The 12,000-nt window shown below is 37.8% G+C and overlaps 1 protein-coding gene across 14 annotated transcripts in view; it reads left to right on the top strand.

Moving 5' to 3' along the window:
* Window positions 1–12,000, top strand: part of lmo7a (LIM domain 7a) — a 74,468-nt gene that overhangs the window by 59,473 nt on the left and 2,995 nt on the right. For 5 of the 14 annotated variants that reach the window (XM_051708348.1, XM_051708358.1, XM_051708359.1 and 2 more), the window contains 12 exons: window positions 1,031–1,192; window positions 4,342–4,499; window positions 4,642–4,705; window positions 5,078–5,134; window positions 7,168–7,193; window positions 7,472–7,570; window positions 7,848–7,940; window positions 8,130–8,425; window positions 10,500–10,556; window positions 10,736–10,791; window positions 11,005–11,163; window positions 11,814–11,997. In XM_051708348.1, coding sequence (XP_051564308.1) covers window positions 1,031–1,192; window positions 4,342–4,499; window positions 4,642–4,705; window positions 5,078–5,134; window positions 7,168–7,193; window positions 7,472–7,570; window positions 7,848–7,940; window positions 8,130–8,425; window positions 10,500–10,556; window positions 10,736–10,791; window positions 11,005–11,163; window positions 11,814–11,997 — 1,411 coding nt within the window. The remainder of the gene's footprint in view (window positions 1–1,030; window positions 1,193–4,341; window positions 4,500–4,641; window positions 4,706–5,077; window positions 5,135–7,167; window positions 7,194–7,471; window positions 7,571–7,847; window positions 7,941–8,129; window positions 8,426–10,499; window positions 10,557–10,735; window positions 10,792–11,004; window positions 11,164–11,813; window positions 11,998–12,000) is intronic. The other 9 variants (XM_051708353.1, XM_051708349.1, XM_051708350.1 and 6 more) reach the window with 9 other exon arrangements.

The following is a 12,000-nucleotide window of genomic DNA, read 5'->3' as shown; positions in this document are numbered from 1 at the left end:
CTATTCTAACCACCTGGCGTCTGCTTGACAGGAAGTCCAGGATCCAGCTGCACAGCGAGCTGTTTAAGCCCAGAGCCCGGAGTTTCTCATCTAGCTTGGAGGGCACTATGGTGTTGAATGCTGAGCTGTAGTCTACAAACACCATTCTCACATAAGTGTTCCTTTTTTCCAGGTGGGAGAGAGCAGTGTGTAGTGTAGATGCAATGGCATCATCAGTGGAGCGGTTGTTGCGGTAAGCAAACTGCAGCGGGTCAAGAGAGAGTGGCAATACAGAGCAGATGTAATCTCTGATTAGTCTCTCAAAACATTTGCTGATGATGGGGGTCAGAGCAACAGGACGCCAGTCATTTAAACAAGTTATTTTTGATTGTTTTGGAACAGGCACAATGGTGGATGTTTTAAAGCATGTGGGGACTACAGACAAAGAGAGGGAAAGTGAGCAGAATAGCATCTCAGAATGCACAACATGTCAAACCTTGAGGCGGATGGGCTATGACAGCAGAAGATCACGTCGGGCACTTTATTAGGACCATAGTGTTCCTAATAAAGTTCTCAGTGAATGTAGCATGTCACACTGCAAGACAGGTCAACTCCCCTAAGTATTGCATGTCAACCACCTATGTGCTGCCCAATGAAATGTTGAAACATTCAGTACAGGATCTATGTGCAGCTTCAGAGGGTCTGCTGATAAAACGCATATTTTGTGCCATTGCTAGAGCTATATAGGGCAGATTTTTTTCTATGTTGAATCTGATGAGCCACTAGTTCAAACAATCTCTGAGCCTAGACAGCATTGGAACAAAATCTAATTGTTTAAGGAGCTAAACTGAATTTTGTTCAGTTGTCTAAATCTACTAGAGCATCATTGCCGTTTTCTAGTGTCTAGCTCTTTGGCATTATGGTAAATTCAATCCTGATGAAAAGTTATTTGTAGATTAAAGTAATTTTCAGTCATGTCTTTTTTTCTTCATTAATATTTTGGGCTTGTCTTTATGTGTGATTGTGTGTATTGACGTGTGTGTGTGAGAAGGCAGCCCAGCGGAGCTCGCTCAGGTGGAGGTTGGTGATGAGATCCTTACAGTGAACGGGCACATGGTGGCAGAGATGAGCTATAATGAGTGGAAGAACAGGATGGAGGAGGCTTTGCAGCAGGGTAGTCTGCTCATGGACATCCGCAGACATGGCAGGAATAGTAAGTCTTATCGAGTTCAACACTCTTTCCACAGTAGTGTTGATTTGCCACAGACTGTTTTAACCTTACTTGACCACAACAGGCCTTGGAAAAACTTGGTAAAACTAATTAAATAACATCGTCTGACATTTATGTTATACTGTAGCAGATTTTTCATTTAAACTGACCTTACAATCAAGGAAACGTTCCTCTGCTTTTATTTGGCCCTGTAGTTAAAGACTGAATATCTTGTAGTAATATGCATCTTCAGTGTGTATCTGCTTATGCCTGTTAGTTGTGTAACTGGCTTTCTGGGTGCTAATGTCCTTTTCACAAATTATTTCACTAAACCAAAAAAAACAAAAACAAAAAACAAATTCAGGCATTATTTACTCACCCTCATGTCATTCCAAATGAGTATGCTGTATTTTTTTAAGGAAAATTCCATGTTCAATACAAGTTAAGATCAATCAACAGCATTTGTGACAGTGCTGATTACCACAAAAATTTATTTCGACTCATCTCTCCTTTTCTTTAAAAAAAGCAAAAATCGAGGTTAGAGTGAGGCACTTAAAATGGAAGTGAATGGAGCTAATCTGTAAATGTCAAAATACTCACTGTCTCAAAAGTATAGCCACAAAATTTAAATAAAATGCATGTTAATATTACAACCCCAATTCCGAAAAAGTTGGGACAGTATGAAAAATGCTAATAAAAATAAAAAGGAGTGATTTGTAAATTATATTCACCCTTTGCTATATTGAAAGTACTACAACTACACATTTATGATGTTTTACCTTGTAAATTTCATTTAAATTAGAAATTTTCAAATTCGTTTTTTTATTTTTTATTTTTTTGAAAATATACAGTAATTTAAAATCAGATGATTGCAACATGCTCCAAAAAAGTTGAGACGGGGCAATTTAAGACCAATAACAGTTTGACGAGTTGAAATAACAAGGCGATGTGAAACAGGAGATGTTAAACAGGTGAGGCAATTGTGTCACAGTATATAGAGACCCTCCAAAAACAGCCTAGTCCTTCAAGAGCAAGGATCATTTGAGACATGTCAATTTGCCAACAGATGCTTCAGCAAATAATCCAGCACTTTGAGAACAATGTTCCCCAAAGACAAATTGGAAGGATTTGGGGTATTTCTCCCTCTACAGTGCAGTATATTTAAAAGATTCAAGGAATCTGGTCAAATCTTGGTGCATAAAGGGCAAGACGAAAACCACTTCTGAATGCATGTGATCTCTGATCCCTCAGTCATCACTGTCTTAAAAAATGTCATTCATCTGTAATGGATATCATGAACATGGGCTTGGGATAACTTTAGTACACCTTTGTTAGTCAACACCATTCGCTGCAGCATCCACAGATGCAAGTTAAGACTTTACTATGAAAAGCAGAAGCCCAACATCAACACTGTCCAGAAGTGTTGCCGACTTCTCTGGGCTCGGTCTCATCTTAGATGGAAAGTAGAACAGTGGAACTGTGTTTTTTGGTCCGATGAATCCACATATCAAAATGTTTTTGAAAAACAAAGGCGTCATGTTATCCGGGCCAAAGAAGAAAAGGACCATCCAAGCTGTTATTAGCGTCAGGTCCAAAAGCCAGTGTCTGTATGGGCCAGGGGTGTGTCAGTGCCCATGGCATGGGTAACTCGCACATCTGTGAGAGCATCATGAATGCAGACAGATATGTACAGATTTTGGAGCAACATATACTGTCATCCATCACTGTCTTTTCCAGGGACATCCCTGCATTTTCCAGCAGGACAACTTCAAACCACATACCGCCCAGATTACAAGTGCATGGCTGTGTAAGCAGAGAGTATGGGTGCTAGATTGGCCTGCCTGCAGTCCTGATCTGTCTCCAATTGAGATTGTGTGGTGCATTATTAAGCACACCAACCAGCAACAAAGATCCTGTACAATTGTGCAGCTAAAGACCTACATAATGGATGATTGGGGAAAATTCCACTTTCTAAACTTAAACTTGTGTCTTCAGTGCCTAAATGCTTAATAAGTGTTATTAGAAGAAATGGTGATGTTTCACAGTGGTAAACACTCGACTGTCCCAACTTTTTTGAATTGGGGTTTTATTTTAGTGTGATACAATCGCTTGCTAAATTTTTCTGTGTAAAGTTATATCCAGTTTCAAATTTGTTGCCATGACGACGTATCGCAGTAAACTCTAAAATCCTAAAATGACTAAAGACTATAATTTAGACAACTTTACAGCTCAAATAATACACAAGTTTTAACAGAATAATTAATGTAAGTGCTTTTATAAAATTATAAGCTTAACATTTTTGCCTTTAAATCCTCCAAAAAATTGGCCTCATTCACTTCCATACAGTGTCTCACTATAACCTCGGTTTTTACTTTTTTTAAATAAAAGGAGGGACGAATCGAAATAAATGTTTGTGGTAATTAACATTATGCCACAAATGCTGTCATTTGAGCTTATCTTGTATTGAACCATATTGAACAGAATTTCCTTTAAAGGAATTCACATTCTGTAGATCATTATTAATTAAAGCTCATAGTCGTTACGTTCTGTCAAATTCCAAAAAAATAAAAGCTTCATAAAAAGTAGTCCGTATGTTTTGTGCACAAAATTCCAAGTATTCTGAAGTCATAAGATACTGTGGCTACAATCCTCACCTTCACTGCATCCTATAGTTTGAGATTTTTTTTTTAAATTAGGAGTGTTCCATGGAAAAAATAACAGGGTTTGAAATAACATTTGGAATGAGAAAGTAATGACAATTTTATTTTTGGGTGAACTATCCCTTGAATATCCTTATGGTAAAATGTGGTATGTTGATACATCTTCCTAAGCAATGTGCAGTTTCTAAAGTGCACTGTTCTTTATAGCAAATGATGTCATATTCTCAGTGTTTACTAACAGGCTTGTGGTTTGTGACTGAAGGCAGAGCTATCAAGGGTCATCTGTAAGCAGATGTTGGTAAACCCAGTGTGTGGAGCTCATTCTGTTGACTGCATAGCAGGGGAAGGTGGTCGGTCTGATATTCCCACTATTTAGAAATGTTAACCAGAATCATTCTGTTTTAGTATATGTCTGTAGTCTTACATCTGCTTTTGTAGCTTGCTAATTCTTTGTTTTTAAACTGAATGATTTTGTTGACGTGCCACAATCAGACTGGGGCAGAGACCAACCTTCCCTTCCATATAAAAGCCATAAGACCATCAATCTGACAAGTATGGATCCTCTAGGTTCCCCTGAGTCATACCGCAGCACCAACCTGGATAAAGACACAGTTGTGAAAACCGTGAACGTCAGCTCTCAGCCTGGCAATGTAAGAGAACAACGAGTCACCTAATTATGATGCTTGTTCTTTTCTAACTGATATTTGGGTATATTTCAATGCTTCTTTCATAGCACTAAACAGATGGCCTGCTTTTGTGGGGAGATTTTTTATTTTTATTTTTTTATTTCAGAATTATGGCTCGAATGGGATAAATGGTGGTTTCCGCGATGAATCTGGGACCATAAATAATAAAGGTAAATTACCTTTTCAGCTAAATGCAGGAAAACATTCTGTATAGTGTTTTTCTAGTCTGTCCTAGGTTTTTTATGCCTGTTTTATTAAATGCATGTAGTACAGACAATTTGTGAAAAGCATTTGTGAATCTTTTTCAGAGATTGAATGTGTTTAATAGCTTGATGAGAATGTTTGTTTTTGATAACCTTACAACAAAACAGAATGAAAGATAAGCTATTCAATCACTGTATACATATTTACATTATTACAGTTGTCTAGAAGTGTTCTGTCCTGCATTTCGAGACTAATTTTTTAAATGTAGTTCCCCAGTGTCCCTGGAACCTTTCCATTTTTACAGTCACCTTCTTCTAACCTTTTTTCCCCCCATGTAGAATCTGAATCCATTTCTTTGAAAAACTTAAAAAGGAGATCAGAGTTTTTTGAACAAGGTAACAGAATGGCATCAGTTCAGTTCTAGTACATTCAGGCTTTGTGTTTTGGGGGCTGGGTGCCGCTAGCTCTTCATCCTGCCATCCTCTTCCTCCCTCGAGTAGAAGCCCCTCATAACTTCTATGCTCTTCCCTCAGGCTCTGCAGGGCTCACAGTCAGTTCTCTGGTCTACCTCTGTGGTAAAGGGGGGTTGAGTTTGCAGTGTCCACCTCCATCTCGAGCACTGACATGCTGTCTACAGTTGCCCTGAATAGTTAAATAGTACAGGAAATAGTGCCCTCTATTAATGTGCAGTGCAGCCAAATAAAACTGTGTTCACACTGACAGCGATTCAGTCATTGAAGGTTGCCAAGTCAAATTAATTACATGTCTTTCTGGAGTATTTGATTCTGATTCACGCCATTCTGCAATTAAATGTTTTCATATAGTGACCACTGCACTATATTTGGCCATTGGCATGGCAACCATTTGTTCTTGTATATCTCCAAGGTCTCTTTCTTCGCACATAATAAAATTATTTAATCTTAAATCAATGTGTCATGTCCATTGATTTACTGTACTTATTGGTAAGTAGCCCTATAATAAGCGGGATATACCCCTTCAGGATGCAGCAAGACCCCTCTGCTTCATATTGGGGTCCTGATCACATGAGCTCCACTTTTTTACACTCCTGGTGGTAGTCACAGCTGATTTCCATAAAGTTAAACTCTGCTCAACTTTGTCGCATCACTAATGGTTATTGTCGCTCATGTCGCTTCAGACTGCCAACTCTCATTGAAAACAATTTACTTTGGTTGCTTGGTCAGTGTGAACGCCCCTCAAAGATTTCAAGCGATTTAAAGGGATAGTTCACCCAAAAAAAAAAAAAAAAAAAAAATTCCCTCCTCATTTACTCACCCTCATGCCATCCCAGATGTGTATGACTTTTTTTCTTCTGCTGAACACAAACAAAGATTTTTAGAAGAATATCTCAGACTCCAGTGGTTAAATCTATATCTTAGGAAGTGATATGATGAAACCGATTGATATTTAAGTCCTTTTTTCTTTTTTTTTTTTACCATAAATCTCCTTAAATATTGATCTGTTTCTCAACCACACCTATCATATTGCTTCCTAAGATATATATTTACTTTTAAGTGGCCTTTATGTGATTTTTGGAGCTTCACAGGTCTGGTTACCATTCACTTGCATTGTATGGACCAACAGAGCTGAGATATTCTTCTAAAAATCTTCATTTGTGTTATGCAGGAAAAACATCATACACATCTCGGATGGCATTAGGGTGAGTAAATAATGAGAGACTGTTCATTTTTGGGTGAACTATCCCTTTAAGCAATATTTTATAGTGTAATTTTAGTAGACGTGCTCTGTGGCCTCTACAAGACAGCATGCCAGGAACCGTACCAACATATGAAGCACCCTAAGAAAAAAAAATAGAGAACTACTATAGTAATGTGTAATGATTTTCCCCACATGTGCAAATGCAACATTGCAAACACACAGACAGGAATATACGGCTGTTCTACCTTCTGATCCCACATTCAAGTCAATCTTGTTGTGCTTTCTTGAATATAGAAGCAGCTCAGGGGAATTAATCATTAATCAGTGTGGAGTGTGTTGGTATTGTGTTCTGAATTTGAATAGTGCATACTGTGCTGGGCATGGACGTGGGGTTTGGTTTTACTAATATCCAGTGCTTTTGCATGTGGCATTGCATCGCATTTTGGGACTGGTCAAAGTTTTTTATCTATTGTTTTATGTGTTTTTGCATTGTTAAATTTTTGTGTATCATTTAAGCTCATTTAAGTATTTGCTTGTGTTTATTTATGCAAGTCATTGCATGTGTCACTGATTTAACATTTATTTGTGATACTGTTGGATTATGGGTTTCATATTTGATGTTATTGGATATTGAGATGAAATGCTGTTCATGTGCTTCCCTCAGACTACGATAATCCAAAGTGTTTCATTGTAAATGTACATGTTTTCAAATGCATCTAAGAAAAATCATCTCATTTTCCCTTTTTTACAGGTGGCTCTGATGCAGCAATATCAGATGTAAGTTGAGTTGCTCCTAACATAGTAACTTTCACAAGTGTAGTAGACATTGTGGATTGAGCTGGTATTTGCATATGAGAAATGAGACTATTTAGACTGATTATGTTGTTCAGTACATAATACTGCCTGAACAAAAAACGCAGACTTCTTTTCAGATCTGTGACAAGACAATGTGATCATGATTTTTCAAAAACTTTTTTTTTCAAAAAAATTTTGTTTGCCCAGTGGCTGTTCTCTGGTGTTACTGTAATGATTTAATATGTTCTATCTGTTTGTAGGTGCCCATGTCCTCCGTCTCTACCCGCTGGTCCTGGGAACCAGAAGAAGAGCGCAGGCGACAAGAGAAATGGCAGAAAGAGCAGGAGCGGTTGCTACAGGTGAATATTCTACATGCTGATGCATTTGGCTTTAAAAGAGCTAGTTAATAGAGTTAAACTAAAAATTTTAGTTAAAACTTTTAATGGTGACAGATGTTTGTAATGTTGAACTCTTTTTGACTGCTACAGTATGATGGAGATACTAATTCATAACTTTTTGTTATTAAATACCAAAGTTGCCTCAGAGACAGATAACAGCTACAATCATTGCACTTTGCTTCTCTCTCTCTCTCTCTCTCTCTCTCTCTTTTCTCCTTGCTCTCTTTCTTACCTGCAGGAGAAGTACAAGAAGGACCAAGAAAAACTTGACGAGGAGTGGAGAAAGGCCCAGCAGGACATAGCGAAGGAGACCTCCAGAAACCATGAGGATGTATGCATAATATTACATTGTAACATCATAATTATATTTTTATATTTATATTATATAACCTTATAATTGTTGTATTGATGTCACTATTGTAAGGATGCATCAGTAACAGTTAGACAGGGCTTGAAGGAAAGCAATCTTCATAATTCTCAAATGTGAAGAAAAAAATCACTTCATACAATTGCTGTTCAGCAGGAGTTGAGGTCTCTGGAGCTGGACAGACACAGCACCTACACAAAGCCTACTCCTCCTTGGGAGCTTGAGGCCTCCAGATTGTCCCTGCAAGAGGAAGAGAGGAAGAAAAGACAGGAGGAAATGCAGCGTTTAGATGAAGAGAGGAGAAAAAGGGAGGAACAAGAGAACCTTGAGAAAAAGAGAAAGAAGAGAGAGGAGGAAGAGCGCCTCCATCAGGAAAAGGAGAGGAAAAGAAGAGAGGAGGAGGAGAAGAGACAAGTGGAAGAGCAAAGGAGAATTCAGGAGGAGAAAGAGTGAGTTTATGCATTGCAACAGTCATTACATTGTTTTGTTTATTTTATCCACCGTTTTCCCAACTAACCAATGAGTTGCACCATGATGATTCTGATTGCTGCTGGACTGTTTTCTAGTTCTGCTCTCCGTAGGAAACTACCAATTTGAGAGTTGGGGACTGAGAACAACAACCATTTTAAGTGTTATTTGGAGTAAAAATAAGTTCAGGCAGCAACTTGTGCAGTTGTTGGCTGTTATAACAACTTGAAGTAGTTAGTGGTATCAATATAACTAACCTCGGTTCATAGCTTCACATCATTCACTCATTTCTTAAACTTTGGCGAGTGACTCTCTATAGTATCAGCACTATGGAGCTACATGCTTTTTTTTTAAGTTTTAAATTTTTTTTGTTGACAAATTTAGTATTCTAAATATCACATTATTCACTAAGAACATACGCCGATGTGAGTGAAAAAGCTGGAGACCGGAAAATGAAAACAGGCACCCGTTATGAATTGGAGAACACTTCTGTGTTCAGGAAAACGCTTGATACAAAAGTTAGTTCCAGTCCTCTAATCTGATTGGACAAGTGGCATCCCAAGAGTGCTGATATTATTAGTCTGTGTGTTGCTCTGTGAGACACAACAGTTGATCCTTCTTTGGCTTCTTTTTGAACTATTTACTGAGAAAAAAATAAACAAAATAACTGGCCATATTGTGTCTAAAATATACATTGATATTAACTTTGTGTTTGTAGAACTGTTATATAAAATTAATGTCACGCTCACAATCATGCTGTAGTACTTAATTTAAGTATGATTGCTCAAATGATATTTGTTTAAATGTCCCATCTTTCAGCTCTGTGGCACATTAAAGGAATATTCCGGGTTCGATACAAGTTAAACTCAACCGACATCATTTGTGGCATAATGTTGATTACCATCTCTTCCATCTTTTAAAAAAAAGCAAAAATCAAGGGTACAGTGAGGCACTTACAATGGAAGTGAATGGGGACAATTTTTGGAGGGTTTAAAGGCAGAAATGTGAAGCTTATAATTTTATAAAAACACTTGCATTAATTCTTCTGTTAATACTTGTGTATTATTTGAGATGTAAAGTTGTTTAAATCGTAATTTTTACATTAATTATAGGGTTTGTTGACATTACATCATCATGGCAACAAAGTTGTAAAATTGGTTATAACTTTACACAGAAAAGGTTAGTAAGTGATTGTATCACACTAAAATTATGTTAACACATTGCTTATGTGTGACACCAGCCACTCCTGCAATTTCCACCTCTTGCCACCAGAGATCATCCTCACCTGATTTCTAGGGAATCATGCACACTTGAGGCTGGTTTTCTCACTAGCAGTCTGAAGTGTTGTATGTTTTCTAGCTGCAATTCTGAGCCTCTCTGTGCAATGTTTTTCTACTTCTGTGTATCAACTTCTATGCTTGCCCTGCTGGATTATTTGTTTGCCTTGTCCTTTGGATTACATGCTCTTTTGGACTGTTTTTGGCTTTGACCCTTGCTTTGATGTTGATCAAACCCCTTTATGCTCTGAAGTTTGCCTTTTGTTAATAAACATTTCTGCAAATGGATCCAAATGTGCCTGTTGAATCACATTATGTCTTGTGGCTGTACTTTTGAAACTGCAAATGTTTACGGATTGGCCCCATTCCATTGTAAGTGCCATACTGTAACCCAGATTGTTATTTTATTTATTTATTTATTTAAGAAAAAGTGGTACAAGTTGAAACTAATTTTTGTGGTAATCAATATTATGCCACAAATGATGTCGATTGAGCTTAACTTGTATTGAACCTGAAATATTCCTTTAAAATGAAATTTTACAAGCTTGTAAATCTGTTTTGTTCAATTCCAGAACAGTCAGATAAAAGAATGTCTTTTAATAGCATGCTTCACAAGTATTAGTCCTGCTTTATTAAACTAACATGCTTGTCTGCTTGTTTTTTTTTTTTTTCCATGCATTAAAAACAGCACTAATTTGTTTTCCATTAATGTTGTTCTATTATGAATGTGTGCTATGAACATCTGCCTGCCTGTGCTGATTCTGCTGTGTGGGCACAGTAAGGTGGACGGCTATGGCTATACCAATGTTTACTCTGACTTATCCTACTCACACAGGTAAAAAAGACTCTTCTGTTTGCACTTGCAGTTAACAAATTTGTATATCAATAGAACGCAATGCTTTCATGCTATGCACCCATACTAGAGTTAGTTCTGCCAAATAAACTGATAACATCTTTTCTGTATATTTTTTCAGAGTAATCATATTATCTCTTTCGATTTGATTTGATTTGCAGGGCCATGTCCAAATCCACTCCAGAGCTTGATGAGGTTGCAAAACCCGATATTAAAGGTCAGTGTTGCTTTTATCTTTTTGTCAGACAGTTTGTTTTGTGTGTCTATTGGTCATTGGACTGATAAAGAACCTCTGAGGCAGCGCTATGTAAGTTATCGTGTCAGATTCCTCAAGAGCATGTTGTCAATGTGCCAGCACTACACATTGCAAAGGTGTACTGGAGTTAGATGACACACAGTACAGTGCTGTAGAGTGTGCGGCTCTGTGCAGGTGTGTATGGCAGGCACAGGGGTTTGGCTGGATGGCTGTTGGAGGAGGAAATTAAACGAAAGAAAAACCCTCAGATCCAGAGACAGCTGGCTGCAAGTGAGCTAGAGCTCGAAAGGAGGAGCATCCTCAATGCCATGAAATACAGAGATCCAGAGAGAGGTTGGCACAGCTTGGAACTACGAAAATCAATCAGCCGAACCAATCAGCTCGAAGTGATTTACAGAAATTTGACTGATGGAATGTCGTACAAAATCAGATGCAATTGAGCTTGTGTCCTTTCCCTGTGATCAGTTTGCATTTGATTAAAAATGTATTTACTGCATGATAAATATATATGTGCATACAATGGCTCAAATGTATTTAGACACTTTTGAATGTCATTACAATAGATACCACATATCACAAGTGTCATCTGCAACTAAATGAAGCTAGAATTTCGCTTTTCTGAGCCATTTTTGCAAAGACATTCAAGCATCTGGTCTCAAGGTGATTTTTGTAGATGTCCTTAGCAGAGTAACCATAGGTGTAGTTCAGCACATTAAATATACACATGTTTGATACCCAGAAAATGTCCTAATACCCGTTTTTGGGATTGTTTTATAAACATAACAATCTTGCTTGAAAAGTGTGTTGGTGCTATATTTAAAATGAATGTCACTTGGTTTGATATTTTGTTCATTTAAGTGTTCAAATACTTTTGGGCCACTGTATATACGGATACATATAAGCTAAGAAAAATGATCTGAAATCAGTTGCTCCTGATGTAAAATTACATCATGACATCATCAAACTATTTATGGTTGCTTCAGCAGCAAGCGGTGGTCTGGGTGAAGTCGGTAAGAAAGAGCTGCTGTCTCAGGCTGAGGTGGATAGGCAGCAGATCCTTCAGGAGATGAAGAAGAAGACTCCCTTGAACACAGACAACAGCTGGATTCGCCAGCAAAGTACTTCCAGCAACACTGCCAGAGAACCTGTCAGCCTGCCTATCAGGAGGTC

This window comes from Myxocyprinus asiaticus, chromosome 10 (genome assembly GCF_019703515.2).
Source record: "Myxocyprinus asiaticus isolate MX2 ecotype Aquarium Trade chromosome 10, UBuf_Myxa_2, whole genome shotgun sequence".
Classification (NCBI taxonomy): domain Eukaryota; kingdom Metazoa; phylum Chordata; class Actinopteri; order Cypriniformes; family Catostomidae; genus Myxocyprinus; species Myxocyprinus asiaticus.
The sequence above is the reverse complement of the archived record's forward strand: the minus strand, read 5'-3'. Positions and strand labels throughout refer to the sequence as shown.